Consider the following 23,546-nt stretch of genomic DNA (forward strand, 5'->3'; position numbering starts at 1 on the left):
TTTCATTTTAAATAGTCCCTACTGTTCCAGACTCTTATTCTTACTACAACTTGAGAAGTTCACTTGAATCAGGTTTCACATATATACCTACAAATATGGGCAACTTTCTCTCTCCTGTTCCTGGTAATCAGTGATCTTTCTTCCTACTGTAATACTGGGATAGAGTACAACAAGGGACACCAAACTGTTTGCCTAGGAAAGCTGTAGGCTTTGATTCCAAATACCAATTATGCATGTGTCCTTGGTGGGGACTGGTAGCTTGTTCTTTCAGATTGAATGACATGTATTCTCAAATATGATCCTTCAGTTATGACCTTGATGACACAATCAATTTTTCCAATTGTGTCCAACTGGGAATTGCCAACTCCCGGTGTAAAGGAGTACATATTTTCAGCTTTTGCAAAAGACTGCATTGCCATGAAACATAGTGGCTCAGTAAAAACAAATTTTACCTGAATTCAGAGGTGTGGTGAGAACAAGTTGCTAAATAAAAGAATGTTTTGCACAAGTGTAACAGAAAAAAATGTCAAAGGAGAATGGGTTTTCTCATACACCCATGAGGAAGTAGACTGTTTAAAAGAGTACTAACAGGGAATCTCCACCTGGTGGTACAGTAGTTAGGACTCAGCACTTTCAGTGCTGAAGGCCTGGGTTCAGTCCCTAGTCAGGGAACGAACATCCCACAAGTCACATGATGTGGCCAAATAAGAAAGGAGTACCAACAATTTCCAAAAAGAAAAAAATGAATATACATGATTAGATTGCCCTCATCAGTTTGTTCAATCTGGTGTAGCTAATGTCCTACTGTATCTAGGGTTATCAATGTACTTCTGGGGAGTTATCTGCTCTTCTCTAAAATTTAATCTTGGAAATTCTGACTCAGTCCCCTGATCAGTTGGATTGGTATCTAATTGAGGTGTCAGTGTCAGCTGTCACTAGGAAAGCTGCTTCCATGAGTTTCTTCCTTGCATGTCAGGAGATAAGAGAGTATCTGCAAGGTCCCCTCAAACATGATTTTGAGGTTAACTTCTATTTCTGTTCTGTATCATGTAGGAAAAACCTTCAGATGAACATGGGAATAAAGCAGAAATCACATGATAATTAAAATTAATTTGATTATTATATGATACTAAATAGCAGTGTCAGAAAGGAGAATAAAATAGTCTACTAATAGGCTATAATGCATAACTGTTTTCAAAAGATTTGGTCTGTTTCTCTTTCCCTTAAGAGTAAGAACATGTTGTGACTTTTGTCTTGGTTCAATGGTTGAGACTTCATGCTTCCAATACAGGGGACACAGGTTCAGTCCCTGGTCAAGGAACTAAGATCCTGCATTCCACTCAGCACCCCCACCCACCCAAAAAGGAAGATCATATTATGGGCATTGAACAGCTCTCCTGGTACTTCCAATCCATTCTTTATTACATTAAAAAAATTTTCCATCTCTGAAATGTATTTCTATTGTCATTTTACCTGCACAGTATTAACTAGGAATTTAAAATTTTCCTTTTTAACAACTCCTCCTATATTGAGGGCTTAATGCACAATGTTGAGCTATATATGAAGCATGGACATTTCTACTTCTAGCCATGACTATTTGCACGTGCTGGTTGTATTCTCCTGCCTTAAACAACTAGAAAATTAAACCAAAGAGCTTAAGTAGTCATTCTCAGATACTGGGCAACAATCAGTGCAGAACTGTGATCCATGAGGGAAGGGAATACTAGGAGAGCCTTATAATTGCCCTCGTGTTTTGCCTGGATGTACTTTCCAGGTCTTATAGCAGGAGGACCCTAAGCAAAGGATAGCTGTCTTGTGGATTTGAGGAGAAAGAGATTGGATTTTTGGGAGATCAGAGTGTCTGGAATTTTGAGGGATGAAGTTCAAAAGTGAGAAAGCTTTCCAGAGAAAGGCTTCTAGAAATCTGCATGGGACTGGCTTGAGTCTGTTGTTAGTATCTATGAGACACATAAGTAGGGTGAAGTTCTACAAGGCTGGTCAAAGTACTAATAGGGAGCTTTTATCTGAACCATTCTAAGAACATACGGTTATGAGAGCTGGACTGTAAAGAAGTCACAACACCAAAGAATTGATGCCTTTGAACTGTGGTACTGGAGAAGACTCCAGCAAGGAGATCAAACCAGTCAGTCTTAAGGGAAATCTACCCTGAATATTCACTGGAATGACTGATGCTGAAGCTGAAGCTCCAGTATATTGGTCATCTGATGCAAATAGATGACTTACTGGAAAAGTCCCTGATGTTGGGAAAGATCGAGGGCAGAAGGAAAAGAGGGCATCAGAGGACGAGATGGCTGGATGGCGTCACTGATGCAATGAACATGAACTTGGGCAAACTCTGGGAGACAGTGAGGGATAGGGAGTTCTGACATGCCGCAGTCCATGAGGTTGCAAAGAGTCAGACACAACTAGGCAACTGAACGACAACAACATCAAGAGCTCACATCCATTGCCAACATTCATTGGATCATAGAAGAAGCTAGAGAATTCCAGGAAAGCATCTAATTCTGTTTCATTAACTATGCTAAAGCTTTTGTGTGGAATAAAACAAACTGTGGAAAATTATTAAAGAGATGGGATTATCAGACCACTTTACCTGCCTCCTGAGAAACCTGTATGCAGGTCAAGAAGCAATCGTTAGAATCAGCCATGGAACGACGGGCTGGTTCCAAATTGGGAAGAGAGCACATCAAGGCTGTATATTGTCACCCTGCTTATTTAACTTACGTGCAGAATCATGTGAAATGCCAGGCTGGGTGAACATGAGCTGGAATCAAGGTTGCAGGGAGAAGCATCAATAACCTCAGATAGCAGATGATACCACCCTTTGGCAGAAAGTGAAGAGGAGCTAAAAAGCCTCTTGATGAAAGTAAAAGAGGAGAGTGAAAAAGCTGGCTTAAAGCTCAACATTCAGAAAATGAAGATCATGGCATCCGGTCCCATCACTTCATGGCAAACAGATGGGAAAACAGTGGAAAGAGTGCAAGCATCTTTTAATTTCATGGCTGCAGTCACAGTCCACAGTGATTTTGGAGCCCAAGAAAATAAAGCCAGGCATGCTGCAGTCTATGGGGTCACAAAGAGTTGGACACGACTGAGTGACTGAACAAGAGCTCACTTGTGTCTGGAAGATACTCAAGTTCTAACTAGCCGTATTAGAAGATAGACTTTTTTGGACATATGGGAACTTCAGCAAAAACCCCAGAAAGGTCACACCATAATAACAAGCCTAAACCAGCTCTAAATTAAAGGCTATTTTAGACCCACTTAGAAAAAATCCAATTGATTTGTTCATAATATAACCCCATTCCCCCCCCCCCCCCAAAAAAAAAGCACTTCCCTTGTAGCTCAGTTGGTAAAGAATCTGCCTACACTGCAGGAGACCCGTGTTCAATCTCTGGGTTGGGAAGATCCCCAGTAGAAGGAAATAGCAATCCACTCCAGCATTCTTGCCTGGAGGATCCCATGGACAAAGGAACCTGGCAGGATACAGTTCATGGGGTCCCAAGAGTCAGATACAACTTAGAGACTAAATCACCACCACCAAGCAAACAAACAAACAAACAAACTAGGAGAGACAACAATACTCAGACGTCTAACAGTGTAACAATTACAGTGTACAAGATCCAGTAATAAAGTTACTGTGCCTACAAAGAAGGTTGAAAATGTGGCTTAAAGCCAGGGAAAAACTATACATAAAGATCCGGGGTGGGGGGCGGGGGAAAGAGTTGATAGAATTAAGAGAAAGGGAGTTTTCAAAAGCTATTCAAAGTATATCAAGGATTTAAAGAAAAATAACATAATGAGAGAGATGTAAGATATAAAAATAACTGAATAGAATTTCTAGAACTGAAATTTCTATGCCATCTGAAATTCTTCAGTATTTGTTGATAGTTTGTGTATTTTGAGTAATGGCTCTATATCACCAAGGTGGTTGAATGAATGGATATAGAGTTGTTTATAAGATTTTTTATTATCCTTGTAATGACTTTGGGATCAATGGTTATATTCCATTTTTTCATTCCTGATTTTCATAGTTTGTAATTGTTTCTCCTCCCCTGCCCTAGAGATTTATGCATTGTATTGATCTAATTACAGATACAGTATGTGATTTTGTTGATTTCTGCTCAGATCTTTATGTTTTCTTTCTTTTGTTTGTTTTGGGTTTGATTTTAGGTTTTATGTAGCTTGCAAAAGGGTCAATTTTCGGTTACTTTAGTTATTTTTTCTTTCCATTCAGTTCAGTTCAGTTCAGTTCAGTCACTCAGTCATGTCCGACTCTTTGCGACCCCATGAATCACAGCACGCCAGGCCTCCCTGTCCATCACCAACTCCCGGAGTTCACTCAAACTCATGTCCATCGAGTTGGTGATGCCATCCGGCCATCTCATCCTCTGTCGTCCCCTCTTCCTCCTGCCCCCAATCCCTCCTAGTATCAGAGTCCTTTCCAATGAGTCAACTCTTCACATGAGGTGGCCAAAGTACTGGAGTTTCAGCTTTAGCATCATTCCCTCCAAAGAAATCCCAGGGCTGATCTCCTTCAGAATGGACTGGTTGGATCTCCTTGCAGTCCAAGGGACTCTCAAGAGTCTTCTCCAACACCACATTTCAAAAGCATCAATTCTTTGGCACTCAGCTTTCTTCACAGTCCAGCTCTCACATCCATACATGACTACTGGAAAAACCATAGCCTTGACTAGACGGACCTTAGTCTGCAAAGTAATGTCTCTGCTTTTCAATATGCTATCAAGGTTGGTCATAACTTTTCTTCCAAGGAGTAAGCGTCTTTTAATTTCACGGCTGCAATCACCATCTGCAGTGATTTTGGAGCCCCAAAAGATAAAGTCTGACACTGTTTCCACATCTATTTCCCACGAAGTGATGGGACCGGATGCCATGATCTTCATTTTCTAAATGTTGAGCTTTAAGCCAACTTTTTCACTCTCCGCTTTCACTTTCATCAAGAGGCTTTTTAGTTCCTCTTCACTTTCTGCCATAAGGATGGTGTCATCTGCATTTCTGAGGTTATTGATATTTGTCCCGGCAATCTTGATTCCAGCTTGTGCTTCTTCCAGCCCAGCATTTCTCATGATGTACTCTGCATAGAAGTTAAATAAGCAGGGCGACAATATACAGCCTTGATGTACTCCTTTTCCTATTTGGAACCCATCTGTTGTTCAATGTCAAGTTCTAACTGTTGCTTCCTGACCTGCATATAGGTTTCTCAAGAGGCAGGTCAGGTGGTCTGGTATTCCCATCTCTTGAAGAATTTTCCACAGTTTATTGTGATCCACACAGTCAAAGGCTTTGGCATAGTCAATAAAGCAAGCATTTAATACTATACATTTACCTCTAATACCACCTTAACTGTATCATAGATTTTGATGTGTTGTATTTTAATTTTTATTTATTTTGAAATATTTAAAATTTCCCTTTAAATTTCTTTCTTGTTATTGTTTAGTTGCTAAGTCCTGTGTGACTCTTTGGGATCCATGGACAGTAACCCACCAGCCTCCTCTGTCCATGGAATTTCCCAGGCAAGAATACTGAAGTGAATTGCCATTTCCTTCTCCAGTTGTCTTCCCAACCCTGGGACTGAATTTACATCTCCTGCATTGGCAGGTGAATCCTTTACTTCTGAAACACGAGGGAAGCCTGACCCATGGTTTATTTAGAAATTTTCTTTCCAAATTTCCAGATGGTTTCAGATTTTCTAGTTATCTCACTATTGATTTCTAATTTAATGCTGTTCTGGTCTGATTACATTCATTGTATGTTTTAATATTTATTGAAGTTCATTTATTTTATGGTTCAGAATATGACCTGAACTGAACTGAAGCAATACCATAAGTTTATCTTTCTCTCTCTGACTTACTTCCCTCAGTATGGCAGTCTCTGGTCTGTCTATGTTGCTGCACCTGGCATTATTTTGTTCTGTTTTATAGCTGAGTAGTAGTCCATTGTATGTATGTACCACATCTTTATCCATTCCTGTTGGTGGACATTTAGGTTGCTTCTGTGTGCTGAATATTGTACACAGTGCTGCAGTGAACACTGGGGTGAATGTGTCCTTTCAGGCCATATTTTCCCCTATGTATGCCCAGGAGTTGAATTGCTGGATCAATGGTAGCTCTATTTTCATTTTTTAAGGAATCTCCATTCTGTTATCCACAGTGGCTGTACCAGTTTACATTTCATCCAACAGTCTAGGAGGGTGCCCTTTTCTCTACATGCTGTCCAGCATTTTTTGTTTTGTGCATTTTCTGATGATGGCCATTCTGACCAGTGTGAAGTGATACCTCATTTAAGTTTTGGTTTGCATTTCTCCATTAATTAGTGACGTGAGCATCATTTCATGTGCTTTTTAACAATCCATATGTCTTTGGAGAGATGTCTGTTTAGATCTGCCACCCATTTTCTAATTGGGCTGTTTGTTCTTTGGCTATGGAACTGCATGAGCTGTTTGTATATTTTGGAGATAAATACTGTGTCGGTTGCTTCATTTGTAAATATTTTTACAAATATTAAAGGGTCTTCTTTTCATTTTGTTTGTGCTTTTGTTTTCTGTGCAAAACATTTAAGTTTAATTAGGTCCCTTTTGTTTATTTCTGTGTTTACTTTCATTATTCTAGGAGGTGGATCAGAAAAGATCTTGCTGGGACTTCTCTGGCAGTCCAGGGGTTAAGACTGTACAAGCCATTTACTTGCCCTTGTGGCTCAGCTGGTAAAGAATCTGCCTGCAATGTGGGAGACCTGGGTTTGATCCCTGGGTTGGGAAGATCCCCTGGAGAAGGGAAAGGCTACCCTCCAGTATTCTGGCCTGGGGAATCCCATGGACTGTGTAGGGGTCGCAAAGAGTTGAACAGGACTGAGTGACTCTCACTTCACTTCTTCACTTCATGTTTAATAATACATGTAAATTTCTTGTTAATGATATCTTTGGAGCTGGCATAAATCATCTTGCTTTTTAAAGGTGCACTTTTGGGAGCCTTTCACATCATTAAAAACTTTGGTGACTTCATCATTCACTGTTACTCTAGAAGCCATAGTGCCTGCCACTGAGGCTGTGGTGGAGGCTCCCAGAAATCATCTTAATTTTCTTTAGTTGGTTCGTTTTTGATAACTTTTCATGGTTCATAATCTCTCATTACGTTATGTCTCTTCCTTAGACAATATCGGCCCAAAAGTTGGTTTGGGTTCTTCCATAAGATGTTGCGCAAAACCTGAATGAAGTTTTTGCCCAACCTTGTATCATGGCCTAGATCAGGCGCTGAAAAACTGCAGCCTACTGTCTAAATTCAGCCCAGTGGCTGTTCTGTGTGGCCTGAGAGCTGTGTATGGTCTTTGAATTTTTAAATCACTGGAGAAAATCAGAAGAATAATGTTTCATGATGTGTACAGCTCACATAAAACTCAAGTTTTTAGTGTCAGTCAATAAATTTGTATTGAAACACAGCCATGCTTATTCACTTATGAATTGTCTATGGCTGTTTCTGCACTGTAATAGTTCAGTAGTTGAGACAGAGATGTGTCTCATACAAAGGAAAAAAAAATATTTGACACTTGTCTCTTGACACATAAGTTTGCTGAACCCTGGATAAGGAACTGTTTATGTTTTATAGAGCTAAATTTCTCCTTAGAAGATTTGTGAATAGAATTATAAATTCAGTCTTAGAATTTCAATGTGGATTACTGCATAGACTTAAGATCTTTGTTTAAGACTTAATAAACAGTAGGATGACCCTTCAGTAAAACCTGAAACATAACTTTCTGGCCAATTGTTGATTTTGGTCTGATCAGGGCAGTCAGTGTTGATGATCTTCATAAGCTAGGATAAGGACACAAAGAAAGTAAATATAGAACCAGAGAGAGTACATTTGGATATAACTGGTTAATAGCTCACAGATACTGAATGAATTTATATCCTCCCAACTGTCTGAGGTTGGGAATTTTTTTGAAAAATAAATGATATGAGGAGGGAGGTGGGAGGGGGGTTCAGGATTGGGAACTCATGTACACCCGTGGTGGATTCATGTCAATGTATGGCAAAACCAATACAGTATTGTAAAGTAAAATTTAAAAAAAATAAATAAAAAAGAAAAATAAATGAAATAGATATATTGGTTGGACTAATATGAGGTATAATCAATCCTTGTTATATTAAGTCTGCCATTACAGTTGGGTTAGATCTTCCTTAAATTCAGCACTAGGAAGATTTTAGGCAAAAGTTATCAACACAGATAATGTGAACTCTTACAGGTTTGATTCTAATTACTCCTGCTCTTTTCCCCTCAGGAATTCTGCTGCCATGACCATTTATTTACTTTTTGAATCAATATACTAGTGTCCATACTGATAGTCAAATAATATTCAGTAGAATTTTCTGCAACTCCTGATACTAATTTTTCTGTGGTCCTTTTATTCTGGCTATTCTTTTGCAAAGAAGATTCCTAGCATAAAAATTTTAGGAAAGGGCTGAGGAGAACAAAGAGGTGTTAAGACAGTGGTCTCAAAGTAAAAGTTATAGGTTGGTTCATGGAAAAGGACTTAATATTGTTAAAAATTCCCACCATTTGAGTGGTTTTAAGCACTAAGCAATCTGATTTTTTACCATAGTGGGATGAATAGTAAAGGTAGTGGCACTTGTTTCAATAAAAAGTGATATTGCTATTTATATTTTTGGCTAGTTCTCAGGATTACTTGTTGAGTGGTAGTGTTTCCTTCTAAATGGAGTCATTGAGAAGATTTTGCATAATTGTCCTTTTTTTAAAAAAAATGAAGTATAATTGACTTAGAATATTATATTAGCTTCAGATGGACAACACAGTGATTTGATATTTTTATGCTTTACAAAATGATCACAGTACGTCTGTTTACCCTCTCACCATAAAAATTATTACAGTATTATTGACTATATTCCCAATGCTTTATAACCTCCTTATTATTGTTTATCTTATAACTGGAAATTTGTCCCTCTGAATCTCACCTGTTTTATTCATCCTCCCTTCCCTCTGGCAACTACTAGTTTATCCTCTATATCTGTGATGCTGTTTGATTTTGTTATGTTTGCATGCTTTGGTTTTTAGATTCCATATAAAATTGAAACTTCAAGCATGTAGAATAGCTTGAGAAGGACAGGTGTTAACTCTTTTCTAAAAATTAGATATAATCCACCTGTTAAACCGGCTGGCTGGAGCTGGAGTATTGTTGTCGGGAATTTTAGGTTATCAGTTTTGTTACTAGTAATTGTTTTGTTCATGCTTTCTATTTCTTCCACATTCAGTCTTGAGAGATTGTACCTTGCTAAGAATTTATCTATTTCTTATAGGTTGTCAATTTTATTGGCATATTTTCATTTGCAGTTATTTCTTACAATCCTTTGTATTTCTGTGGTGTCAGTTGTAGCTCCTCTTTCATTTCTTATTTTATTTGGGCCCTTCATCACTTTTCCTGACTATTCTGGCTAAAGTTTTATGAATTTTGCTTATCTTTTCAAAGAACCAGCCTTTAGGCTCATTGATCTATTCTTTAGTTGTTTTAGTCTCCATTTTGTATATTTCTGCTTTGATCTTCGTTATATCTTTTATTGATGAACACTGGATTTTATTTTTTCACTTTGTACTTTCCTTTAGGTGCATATTTTCAGATTTTCTTTTTTCACCTGAGGTAGACTTATATCACTATAGACATCCCTCTTAGAATTGTCTTTTCTGCATCCAGTAGATTTTTGGATCTCAGGGTTTCCATTTGTCTCCAGCTATTTTTAAAATTTTGTCTTTCTGATCTGTTGGTCACTCATTGACTGTTCAATAGCATATTGTTTAGCATCCATGTGTTTGCGTTTTAAAATTAATTTTTATCAGAGTATAGTTGCTTTACCCTATTGTGTTTCTACTGTATAGCAAAGTGAATCAGCTATACATATACATATATCCCCTCTTGTTTGTATTTCCTTCCCATTTGTCACCATAGAGCACTGAATGGGGTTCCCTTAGCTATACAGTAGGTTCTCCTTAGTTATATATTTTATACATAGTACCAATAGTGTGTATATGTCAATCCCAACTTCCCAATTCATCCCACACATCGCCCTTTTCCCCTTGGTGTTGACACATTTGTTCTCCACATCTGTATCTCTATTTCTGTTTTGCAAATAAAATAATTATACCATTTTTATATTCCACATATATGCTAATGTTCATATATGATATTTGTTTTTTTCTTTCTGACTGACTTTACTCTCTGTGACCATCTAGATACATCCACATCTCTACAAATGACCCAATTTTGTTCCTTTTTACAGCTGAGTAATATTCCATTGTATATATGTATCCTATCTTCTTTATCCATTCTTCTGTTGAGTGACAGTAGAGGACCCTTGGACTGGAGAGTCTTATGTGGGGCCTAGACCCCATAATTCTGGGGAGAATATTCTGCAGTTGTGATTATCCTTCCTTTTGTGGATTGCCTCCCTGACATATGGGTCTTAACTGTATAACGTCTCTAGATTCCTTTTTTATATCTGTAATTGTGGAGATGTTCTCTACTAGTTTTTTTTAAAAAATTAATTTATTTTGGCTGTGCTGGATCTTCATTGTTGTGTTCTGGCTTTCTCTAGTTGCAGTGAGTGGGAGCCACTTTACATGGTAGTATACATGCTTCCCCTTGCCGTGGCTTCTTTTGTTGCTCAGCACAGGCTCTAGGTGCACAAGCTTCTGTAGTTGCAGCACTCAGGCTTCAGTAGTTGTGGCACAGGGTCTCCTTAGCTGTGGCTTGCGGGCCCTACAGCATGGGCTCCACTAGTTGTGACACACAGTCTTAGTTGCCCCACGGCATGTGGAACCTTCTGGACTAGGGATTGAACCCATGTCTCCTGCATTGGCAGGTGGATTTCTATCCCCTGTACCACTACAAGTCTTTAGGTTCTTCTCATAGATACTTGTTCTGCCAGTGGTTGTAGTTCTGGTGTGTCAATGGGAAAAGGACAGTGGAGGGTTTTTCTATGCTGCCATACTGGCCACGACTCTAATTGTCCTGTTTCTTAACAAATTAATAAGCTGGATCATCTAGCAGCCCATCTACTTGTAATTTCTCTAAGCACAGACATAGAGAACTGAGAACCATTTAATACTGTTTTTTACTTGAGAAACAAGGTGTTTTGTGGAGAATTTGTCTTTATTTCTAGCGTGTTACTTACTAGAGCCTTTTTCAAATGTTCAGTCATAGGCTAGAGATAGTCTAAATTGGCTTTGTCCCATTCCAGTATATTTTTCTGAGTATTTTAAGGTGAGACCTGATTTATATAAACTATTAGATTACCCATATTACTACTCAAAACTACTGGAATCTAGTTTTAAACCCTCCTGTTAATCTTGATAGTTTTTGCTATTTCAATTTTTGTTGTTGTTGTTGTTCAAGTTGTCCTTAAGGGAAAGGCTTCATGAATATCCTTGTATAATGGATTTCCTATTCCCTTTGCCATTTGGGGGCATTTTAGAAATTAAGCACAAATGAGTTATTTAAATCTGTTTTTGATCTTTCCAGTCCAGTTTTTTCCACTGTTTTCCCCACAGGAAGGTCTTGCAGTTAAGTGAATCATTTAGTCTAGAACTGGTAGAGTCTAAGGAAATCTTGAGTTATGAAGCAAATTCCTATGTTTATGAGGATTAAGAAAAGACTTAATTATTTACTCAGCTCAGATCTCGATCATGGTTTAATTCAATACTGATGATCTTCCTTGTTGGTATTATGAAATATGATTCTTTCTTTCTTGAGAAAAAAGTGAGAAAGGGCAGCTTTCTTAGGGTGTTCTGGGAATGAGAAGAAATACAGAGGGTAGAATAAAATGAAGATTAAGTTGTGTTGAGACAAAGGAAGAATACTTTAGTCTTGAGAAAATGTGAGGTAGCTACTGCTTCCTTCTGAAAGATATCCATCTGTCACCAACTTTACCAACAAGTGATCTAAAATTGGCAAATAATGGTAAAAGTAGCCATCTACTAAGTTTAATATAGACCATGTATATATATATATATATATATATATATATATATATATATATATGGACTGAGGTGTAAGATAAAATGCTGTGTCTTAAAAAAGCTGACAGTTCCTGCTGTGATAAAGTTACACTGAGTAGAAGTAGAAAAGTGAGGGGACTGTTGTGAATTGTGCAGTATTCTGTGTACCAGACATTCTCCTAGAACCAGAAAATATTTTACAGTATTTAATCATCAAAATAATCAAGAGAAATACATAGATTATTCCTCCCCTTTCCCATTTTGTAGTTTGAACAATAAAGACTTTGAGAATATAAATGATTTTACCAAGGTTACAAAGCAAGAAGCATATGAAGCCAAGATTTGAATTTGGTTTAAGACATATATAAATAAGTAAGTATAGAGAACAGAATTAAAGAGGCATAAAATTAGTCATTGGAGTTTAATGCCATCAAAGCCTCTTTAGTTCAGAAATTTTGCAGGATGTCTTCATGAGGAGGTAGCATTTGAACTAAGCTGTGCAAGTAGAGGAAAGGTTTTTAACAGGTGAATGTGGCAAGGGAGGCAGATGTATGATAGAGGTGGGTTTGAATCCAATTCAATCTGAAGCTAAAGCGTATTTCTTCTTCTTCTTTTTTTTTTTTTTTCATTGCCCATAACTGGAACAGTGAGAGGGAATGTGGGAAACCATTGAAACTAAAAATGAATTGTATTACCTTGAGTTTTAAAAAAGTTTGAAAAGGGAGCTGTAGAAAAGAATAGGAAGAACCTTTAGTGCAAATAAAACAGGTTCTATGATATAGATTAAATCATTGCAAATACCATCACTTCCAATGGAAATTACATCTAATTTCTCTTCTTGGCAACTCTTATCTCAGGACCAGTATTTCAGAAGTCCTGGTGGGTTGAATGGTAATGGATCAACACGGAGGTAGGGCTGGGTGCGGGGCTAAATGCAGGAGAATTGGAAAATGCTTTTGATAGGAGCCAATGTTTTCTCTGATATACTTATTTTTAGATCAAACCATTTTTTCGTATGAAACCCTTATCAGAAGCTGATAAGGAAAGAGCAAGAAATCAGAAGATTGCTAAACTAACTGATTTATTGGCAATTGCACAGAAGGAAAAAAAATTGGTGATATTTGATCTTGAATCTCCTCCTTCAAAACATCCTTCCAGATTATCATATATCCACCTTGTAGTAAGAGTGATCCTTGACTCTAAGATTGAGCAACATCTGGTATGTCTATCTCAGTATTTATGATAGAGGTTGGGAGGTGGCTTCTCCCAAGAGCATAGCACTTGAGCCTGACCTACCTTGTAGATCTTTCCTGGGATACTTAAATAATTCTGCTCTCTATAGAAATGGGAGTTGGTTGCTTATACAGCTACATGTGGCAATCTAAGAATGACCCAGTTCAATTTACATCATTGGGGAAAACATAGAGGCTGTTTGCTGTTCCAAACCAAATGAAATGTCACCAGGGTGTTAAAAGGGAATGTGTATGATTGCTACACAATGTAACCTTCACCATCACCAACATACATCTATTAGAAAGGGCCTGGGCATGGAACACTAAGGCTTTGAGGATTTGGTTTTCATTAGTAATATAGAAAGGACATCTGGTTCTTATTTGAGCAGAGATTTGTTCATCATGTTTCTGAGAATTTGCTGCATTTTGGCAGCTAATCATTCCAAATGTCTTAAAATTTCAAAATATGGAAAAATGCTATGAGTAAAACAAGTTTGTATCTCTGCAAATAGAACTATTTCTACAGATGAGTCATAGTAGCATCCCCTGTTAGCAGGATATGACTCTGCTCAAAGATGATTTTTAGCATCATCAGCCAGAGGAGATGTTTATAAGTCTGACTTTTTATCCACACCTACCAACTCCTCATCCACTTTGGCTAGTATGATATCACCATGGACCCTTGGTCCCATGATGTTAACTGGGAAAACTCAGCTCCAGAACAACCTTGGTGAAAGCCTCATTATAGGAGTTCATTAAATGCTGTATGGCAGAAACCAACACAACAATCTAAAGCAATTATCTTCCAATTTAAAGTAAATTGTAAAAAAGTTCATTAGACAATGTTAAGTCAGGTTGACTCTTTCACCAAAGGCTGGAATCTCTCTGCTCCCTGTAAAATGTACCCATGCTGGAATGGGTCTCCTCCCATTCTACATGGGGCTGTTTGTGTCTAGACTGCTGATTATCCACTGAAAGATATTCCATTTCTCCTTATAGATTGCTTGGTTACCAGGTTCTGAGAGAGAGTATATCAAGAGCAAAGCTCCTGGTTTTCAGCACGTGGGCACATTTTATACCCTTGAGGAACTTGCGGAGGAAAATATCACTAGAATAAATGTTGACTACAAGAGATTGTACTACAATGGATTGAGGTAACTGATCATACCTCTTTTGGTATGTATTGCCTTACTTGCACAAAATCTTCATCCCAGCCAAGGTACTTAGGTTCCTCCTCAGGATATCTGTGTGTGGTTATCTGTTTGGAATTCCCTATTTTCCTCCTCCTGCCCCTCCCATCCTCTGCCAACAAACATTTATCAATTATAGGCTCTCTTCCTGGGACAGTCTTCAGCCCCTTATCCTTGTGCTCCAATCTCTTATCACTGTTGCTCTTTTTCTTTTTATATAATGTTATATCAGTGGAAGTCAGAGCTCAAAAAGTTGATGATTTCCTCTGCCATTACCAGATAGATTACAGTACCTTATAAATGGCTTTTTGATGCAGATATCTAGATCTCATAGAAATAACCCAGGCATAATTAAATCATTATTTCAAAAACCATAAAATTGGCAGACAAATGGATAAGAAAGCTGTGGTGCATATACACAGTGAAATATTACTCAACTATTAAAAAGTGCATTTGAATCAGTTCTAATAAGGTGGATGAAACTGGAGCTTATTATACGGAGTGAAGTAAGTCAGAAAGAAAGACACCAATACAGTATATTTTCGCATGCATATGTAATTTGGAAAGATGGTAATGATGACCCTTATATGTGAGACAGCAAGAGAGACACAGATGTAAAGAACAGACTTTTGGACTCTGTAGAAGGCAAGGGTGGGATGATTTGAGAGAATAGCATTGAAACATGTATATTATCATATGTGAAACAGATTGCCAGTCCACGTTCAATGCATGAGACAGGGTTGGTGCACTGGGATGACCCTGAGGGATGGGATGGGGAGGGAGGTGAAAGGGGATTCAGAATAAGGAACACATGTTCACCCTTGGTAGATTCATGTCAATGTATGGCAAAAACCACTACAATATTATAATTAGCCTCCAATTAAAAGAAATAAATTTAAAAAAATAAAAGGGAAAAAAAAACAACTTAAAACACCCTAGTATGAGAATAAAGTAAAATCATTTATATACCACATTTATAAATATATAATTAGGGACAGATTTTCTGAATTAAAAGCACCTGGGAATGAAATGGTAACTTTTTCAAATTCAACTGTTATTAGTCATTGCTCATGTTAATCCCTATACCCTTTCTATTCAATTTTAAAATAATTTTTCAGATAATTCTAAATGCTCCCAAGACACAGCTTCCTTGGAGATACAGATGTAGATGTACATAGGCATCAGTTAAGAGATGTAGATATCACCATAGCTGTAGTTATAGATGTATATCCAAAATCTCTTGGGGTTATTAGGAGTTCCCATAGATACCTTTTTGTATTTAAAGCCATGAACTTGGCTGCTGGATGCACTTGTTTTACTTTTCCTGGCTCTTTGACCATAGGGGAATTGATCAAAAATATGTCATTTTTTTTTCTTTCAACATTAGAAAATTATATATGTATATGTATTTCTGTCTCCTTTTACTTATTTTCATATAGGAAATGTTTCTAGTTAAATTTTTTCTCATAATTATTATTTAGATTACTAGTAGTTGAAATTAATTATAATAGCTTCCATTTATTGAGATTTTAGTATGTGTCAAGTGGTTGGTAGACCACAGACTCATTTTCAAATCCTGGCCTACCCATCAGACAAGTGATGACCACACTGATGACTTGGACAAGTTTCAGCAAAGCGTTATCCCCATAACAAAATTTTTATAATCAAGTAGGGTATTTTCTAGAGTTTCTCTCTGAAGGATCTCACCCCTTATTCCTGTCTTGACTAATTAGTTTATTCCTGTGAATGGTTCTGAGAAGCAGCGTGTCCTTGGAGAAGTTTCTCTTTTTGTTTAGCTGTGGTTGAAGGTGGGTTGGACCAATAGGAGACACTACTAACTTTGGAGAGTGTTCAGTTCTGTGTTGATCAGGACTCTTCCTCCACATTGTAGGATATTTAGCAGCCAGTGATGTTACTGCATCATTGTGACAATCTCAAATGCCCTAGATATTTCCACACGTCATCTGAGAAAATGATTAATTGCTCTCATTGAGAACCATAGGCTAGATGAATGTGTCCAGATGCATGTTCAACTTCAGCCCAGGATTTTGTGATTATTTAAGGAGATGCAAATGCTGTCCCAACACTCAGGCATATCTTCACTCTTAGGAACTGGTAAGCAGGGGCTGTCCACGTGGCACGCCAGTCAGGCAGTCAAAAATGGTGTACCCTCAGCACAAAGACATATCACAAAAATGGCACCAAAAAACTCAGGTTTCCATATGTGACTTCTTACATAGCCAGCAAAATGATAGAGTATTAATCCAATTTGAGAACCCACTTAGTTTGAAAATAAAAGCCATATCTCATTTGAACTAACCTGTATCTCACTATTGAAAGATTTTGAGACCTGCAACTTGTTTGTTGCTGCTGTAGGGCAAGCTTGCCAACCTCAAGGCTAGGTACTTGAAATCAGCAGCCATAAGCAGTAGAAATACTGAAACTGAATAGTGCTCTTTCTGATGATTCAGTGACTTATTTCACCATCTAAACTTTACATGGTTTAATATGACACTTTGGAAGTTACTTGTTTTGAAAAATTGTCTATAATGAATCTTGTTATTGAACATCAAAAAAGAAAAGCAGTTTAATTTAGCTCAGCAAATATTTCCCAAATAGTAATATGTATATAGACCAACTAGTTTTAGTGAAAAGTCAACACAAGCAAGATATGATTCTTTTTGTAAGGAAATCCATATAGTCTAGTAGAGGAGTATAAGGGTTTTTTAAATATAACTATACTACAGGCTAGATCATGATTATTCATGAGCCAGACTTTATTCCAAGCACTTCTCAAGAAACGCTGAATTTTAAGAAATTCAGCAGTTGTACCTTGTTAGTCATATACTGTTTAAATCAGAATATTTATTCCAATCACATTTCCAATGCAGTCTCTGTGTTCATTTTGAGCAGACCACTAATGCACTAGACCACTAGTATTCATTTTGATCAGACCACTAATGCAAGACATTGTGACCTTGCCATTTTGACTGAGAATGCTTTATTTATTTATTTATTTTTTAATTTTTATTTTTACTTTATTTTGCTTTACAATACTGTATTGGTTTTGCCATACATTGACATGAATCAGCCACGGGTGTACATGAGTTCCCAACGTGTTTTAACAGGAACAGGAACTAAAAAGCCTCTTGAAGAAAGTGAAAGTGGAGACTGAAAAAGTTGGCTTAAAGCTCAACATTCAGAAAACGAAGATCATGGCATCTGGTCCCATCACTTCATGGCAGATAGATGGGGAAACAGTGAAAACAGTGTCAGACTTTATTTTTGGGGGCTCCCAAATCACTGCAGATGGTGACTGCAGCCATGAAATTAAAAGATGCTTACTCCTTGAAAGAAAAGTTATGACCAACCTAGACAGCATATTCAAAAGCAGGGACATTACTTTGCTGACTAAGGTCTGTCTAGTCAAGGCTATGGTTTTTCCTGTGGTCGTGTATGGATGTGAGAGTTGGACTGTGAAGAAGGCTGAGCGCCAAAGAATTGATGCTTTTGAACTGTGGTGTAGGAGAAGACTCTTGAGAGTCCCTTGGACTGCAAGGAGATCCAACCAGTGCATTCTGAAGGAGATCAGCCCTGGGATTTCTTTGGAAGGAATGATGCTAAAGCTGAAACTCCAGTACTTTGGCCACCTCATGCGAAGAGTTGACTCATTGTAAAAGACTCTGATGCTGGGAGGGATTGGGGGCAGGAGGAGAAGGGGATGACAGAGGATGAGATGGCTGGATGGCATCACTGACTCGATGGATGCGAGTCTGAGTGAACTCTGGGAGTTGGTGATGGACAGGGAGGCCTGGCGTGCTGTGATTCATGGGATCACAAAGAGTCGGACACGACTGAGTGACTGAACTGAACTGAACCAAAACTATATGCATACAAAGATATCCTCTGATTTGTTTCTGATGTGGGGATTTTAAATGTTTTTAAAAATTTTAATTTTGAGATGAAAATTCCCATAAAATTAACCAATTTAAAGTAACAATTCAGGAGAATTTAGTACATTCAGAATGTTGTTCAGCTGTCACCTCTAGGTCCAGTACATTTTAGTATTAGTGTTAGACATTTTTATTTATAGAGGTTTATGAATTGTACTAACCATTTCAAAAAACCAAATTTTAGCTTCATTAGCTATATTCTGTTGCAAATTTTCTTTCCTATTTCATTGACTGCTGTTATTTTTATTTTCTTTTTTATATTTCCTTTAGGTTTACTTTGCTCTTCTTTTATTAGTTTCTTTAGGTGGAAAATTAGGCACGTTTGAGTCTAAATTTTCTCTTCTAGCATAAACGTTTAAAGCTATAAATTACCATACCAGCATTACTTACATTCCACAACATCCAATTTAAAATATTTAAAAATTGTTTTATTTCCCACTTGACTCATAGATTACTTAGAAATGAATTGCTAACCTTTTAAAGATGTATTACTGCATCGATCCTTAGTGTTATTTGCTTTTGACTTAAATTCATTGTGTGTGTGTGTGTGTGTGTGTGTGTGTGTGTGTTACTCATGCAGTTGTGTCCGACTCTTTGTGACCCATGGACTATAGCCCTCCAGGCTCCTCTGTCCATGGGATTTTCCAGGCAGGAATACTGGAGTGGGTTGCCATTTCCTTCTCCAAATTCACTGTGACCAAAGAACAAGTCTCTATGACTTCAATACTTTAAATGTATTTAAACTGGTCTCCTTGCCTACTAAATCATTTGTCTTGATGAATTTCCCATGTCCACCTAAAAATTATGAGCTCTCTTCATTTCTTGGATGTGGTATTCTGTAAATATTGGTCAGTTTAGTTCGGTTGACAGTCTTTTTAAACATTTATACAGTATTTTCCCCTTCTTTTTCTAATGCTTTTGTTTGTTGCATATCAAACTCCCACACAGCATAGAACTTACCTACTCTGAAGCTTCATTATTAATTTCAAAGGTACAGCAGTCAATCAAGAGGTTTAGAGAAAGCCAGGAAAGGTCAGTCATTGATTTCAGCTTTGCAGGCTTTTTCTTTTACTGGATTCATACTCTATGGCCTACAGTAATAGATAAGAGCTCCAAGTGAGTTTTTGCAGAGCTGTTTCACTTAGAGGGGAGCATTTACATTACAGAACATCTGCATTTAATGTTCCCAAAGAGATATGTAGTTTATGTGACCTTCTCCAGGGAACCATGCCTCATAAATCCACATTCTATAATTACTTACAAAATATATAATAAACATTCAACTAGGAAATTCTTTTTAAAAAATATTCTATGCATGAGGCCTCTCTTCACAGTAAATATTATTCTCTTTAGAATAGAAGTAGCTTTCATATTTACAAGATTAGAACATTGTCACCTGCCTTCTTACTTCTGTGAGCAGTCTGCCACACCAGAGAAATTAAGGTCTCCAAATGCCTCATCTGTCAATTATGGAGACAGAGGTATTGATATCTCCCACTCTGGTTGCTGACTTGTGTTATTTCTCACTTTAGCTCTGTTTATTGTTATTGTTATTATGGTGGTTGTTTGGCTTCTTATATTTTAAACACTTAAAAAAATACATTTACATTTAGAATTGTTGGATCTTCTTGGTGAATTCACCCTTTCATTATGAAATATCCATGGTCTCTGGTTATAATTCGTGTCTAAAGATTGCTTTTATTAATATTGCTACATTTTCTTATAGTTAGTGTTTGTGGGTTTTTTTGTCCTTTGTCTTTCAACTGCTTTGCATATTTATGTTTAAAGTGCATCTTTTATAAACAGAATATTGGTTCTTGCTTTTATATTTATGAGGACAATGTCTATTTTTTAATGAGAATCATTGGTCCATTAGTATTTAGTGTACCTGATATACTTGGGTTTACATTATAATTAGGACCATTTTTTCCTATGTATCCTCTCTAATCTTGGTGAGTTGTTTTGGTTGTTCTTTCCTATGTTTTAATTTTTTAGTTAATTTCTAATTCTTTAGTGTTCTTTTCTGTCTCTTCTATAGGCTTTTACAATTTTGAATTATTTTTTAGTGGTTGCTCTAGGGATTATAATTATTATTATAATCTGTAAATTAATAATATTCTATAATATAAAATACAAAATATTAAAGCCTTAAGACAACACAGTTCTATTTACTACCTTCTGCCCTTTGTGCTTTTCTTGTTATAATACTTTTGGGTTTTTTTTTTCACTCTCATAAATAAACCGTTATTGTCTTTTGCTTACATTTTTTACCAACTATCTTTCACTTCTGTGCTTCACTCACTTGTACTGTCATGTGGTCTCTTCATTTCTCCTAATTCAGCATTTTTTTCTATTTTTTATTTTTATTTTTTTTTAATTTTTATTTTTACTTTATTTTACTTTACAGTACTGTATTGGTTTTACCATACATTGACATGAATCAACCACGGGTGTACATGTGTTCCCAAACATGAACCCCCCTCCCACCTCCCTCCCCATAACATCTCCCTGGGTCATCCCCGTGCACCAGCCCCAAGCATGCTGTATCCTGCATCGGGCATAGACTGGCGATTCATTTCCTACATGATAGTATACATATTTCAATGCCATTCTCCCAAATCATCCCACCCTCTCCCTCTCCCTCTGAGTCCAAAAGTCTGCTCTACACATCTGTGTCTCCTTTGCTGTCTTGCATACAGGGTCATCATTGCCATCTTTCTAAATTCCATATATATGTGTTAGTATACTGTATTGGTGTTTTTCTTTCTGGCTTAGTTCACTCTGTATAATCAGCTCTAGTTTCATCCATCTCATCAGAACTGATTCAAATGTATTCTTTTTAATGGCTGAGTAATACTCCATTGTGTATATGTACCACAGCTTTCTTATCCATTCATCTGCTGATGGACATCTAGGTTGTTTCCATGTCCTGGCTATTATAAACAGTGCTGCGATGAACATTGGGGGTACATGTGTCTCTTTCAATTCTGGTTTCCTCGGTGTGTATGCCCAGAAGTGGGATTGCTGGGTCATAAGGCAGTTCTATTTCCAGTTTTTTAAGGAATCTCCACACTGTTCTCCATAGTGGCTGTACTAGTTTGCATTCCCACCAACAGTGTAGGAGGGTTCCCTTTTCTCCACACCCTCTCCAGCATTTATTGCTTGCAGACTTTTGGATTGCAGACATTCTGACTGGTGTGAAGTTATAATACTTTTCATATAAAACCCAAAGTTGTTGTTGCTTAGTCACGCAGTCATGTCCGACTCTTTGTGACCCCATGGACTGCAACATGCTAGGCTTCCCTGTCCTTCACCATTTCCTGGTGCTTGCTCAAACTCATGTTCGCTGAGTTGGTGATGCCATCCAACCATCTTGTCCTATGTTGTCCCCTTCTCCTCCTGCCTTCAATCTTTCCCAGCATCAGGGTCTTTTATAATGAATCAGCTCTTCTTATCAGGTGGCCAAAGTGCTGGAGTATCAGCTTCAGCATCAATCTTTCCAATGAATATTCAGGATTGATTTCCTTTAGGACTGACTGGTTTGATCTCCTTGCAGTCCAAGGGACCCTCAAGAGTCTTCTCCAACACTACCAGTTCAAAAGCATCAATTCTTCGGTGCTCCAGGCTTTTGTATGGTCCAACTCTCACATCCATATGTGACTGCTAGAAAAACCAAACCCAGAGTACATTTGTAGTGTATTTTGAAAAATAGTCTATAGTATTTTTTAAACTTTTTATTTTGAAATGATTGCATGTTAACATGTAGGAAATAATACAAATGATGATGTGATGATGTGTTACTCCATTGGTAAAACTTGTAATGGTATGATACCAAAACCAAGCTATTGATATTGATAAAACCCACCTATCTTACTCAAATTTCCCAAGTTTTACTTACATTCATTTTATGTATGTTTTGTATATATAGTTCGGTGCAGTTTTATCATATATATGTTTGTGGATCTTAACAGCACAACCAAGATAGACTGGTTTAATCACCAGAAGTATTACTTTTTTTTTTTCCTAGCACAATCAATTTTAATTAGCATTGCTCATTATGAGAAATGATAAAGTATCAGTCATTATAACTTCAAGTGTTGACAATTATTCAAAGTCATTAACATCTCAAGACCTAAGATAATACAGACTTACTGAATTTTAAAGATGTGGAGGTAAGGTAGGGAAAAGTTGCTAGGAATACCTTCAGTTTTGCATAGGCTCAGTAAACATACCCCATGAATGATCATTTCCAGTATTTTGGAGAGGTGAAGAAAGATTCTTAAGATACCACTAGCCTGGCCTCCTTATTAGCCACAGTGCTACAGGAAGTTGCTTCTAAACATGTAAATGTCCGTGTTTCACTCAAACACCCTGAGGATTCCCCCACTGCTTATAGGAAAGAGTTCAATCTCCTTAGCCTTGGATTCAAAGCTCTTAGTTTCCAGCTCCAGTTTTTCTTTTCTTTCTTTCTTTTTTTTTTTTTAACAAATGTGTGTGTGTTTTAATTTATTTATTTTAATTGGAGGCTAATTACTTTACAATATTGTAGTGGTTTTTGCCATACATTGACATGAATCAGCCATGGGTGAACATGTGTTCCCCATCCTGAACCCCCCTCCCATCTCCCTCCCCATCCCATCCCTCAGGGTCATCCCAGTGCACCAGCGCTGAGCACTCTGTCTCATGCTTCAAACCTCGACTGGAATCACCAGAAGTATTACTTTTGTTGCCCTTTGATAACTACACTCCCTTTCCTTCCATCTGCATCTACTCACCTCAAACCCTAACCCCTCTCAATGACTAATCTCTTCTGCACTTCTATAATCCTGTCATTTTAAGAAAGTTATATAGAAGAATCACAGAGTATGCAACTTGTTGTGATTGGCCTTTTTTCCACTCAGTATAATTCCCTTTGACATTTAGCCATATTTTTGCATGCATCTACAGTTTTTTCAGTTTCATTGATGGATAGTGTTCCATTGTATGAATGTACTAATATTTGTAAAATTATCCATCAACTGAAAGATATCTGATTGTTTGTATTATAGATAAATGTTATGAACATTTGAGTATAGATTTTCATGAGAACATGATTTTTTAACTAAGAGTCTATAATTCACTCAGACTCCCCAT

General features: G+C 37.3%; 1 protein-coding gene across 1 annotated transcript in view; it reads left to right on the top strand.

Annotated features, from left to right (window-relative positions):
- Positions 1–23,546, top strand: part of LOC138426403 (glycerophosphodiester phosphodiesterase domain-containing protein 4-like) — a 133,770-nt gene that overhangs the window by 68,232 nt on the left and 41,992 nt on the right. The window contains exons 12-13 of the mRNA XM_069564915.1: positions 13,036–13,257; positions 14,270–14,424. Of these exons, the coding sequence (XP_069421016.1) occupies positions 13,036–13,257; positions 14,270–14,424 (377 nt within the window). The remainder of the gene's footprint in view (positions 1–13,035; positions 13,258–14,269; positions 14,425–23,546) is intronic.

This window comes from Ovis canadensis, chromosome 21 (assembly GCF_042477335.2).
Source record: "Ovis canadensis isolate MfBH-ARS-UI-01 breed Bighorn chromosome 21, ARS-UI_OviCan_v2, whole genome shotgun sequence".
In the NCBI taxonomy this organism is placed as follows: Eukaryota; Metazoa; Chordata; class Mammalia; order Artiodactyla; family Bovidae; genus Ovis; species Ovis canadensis.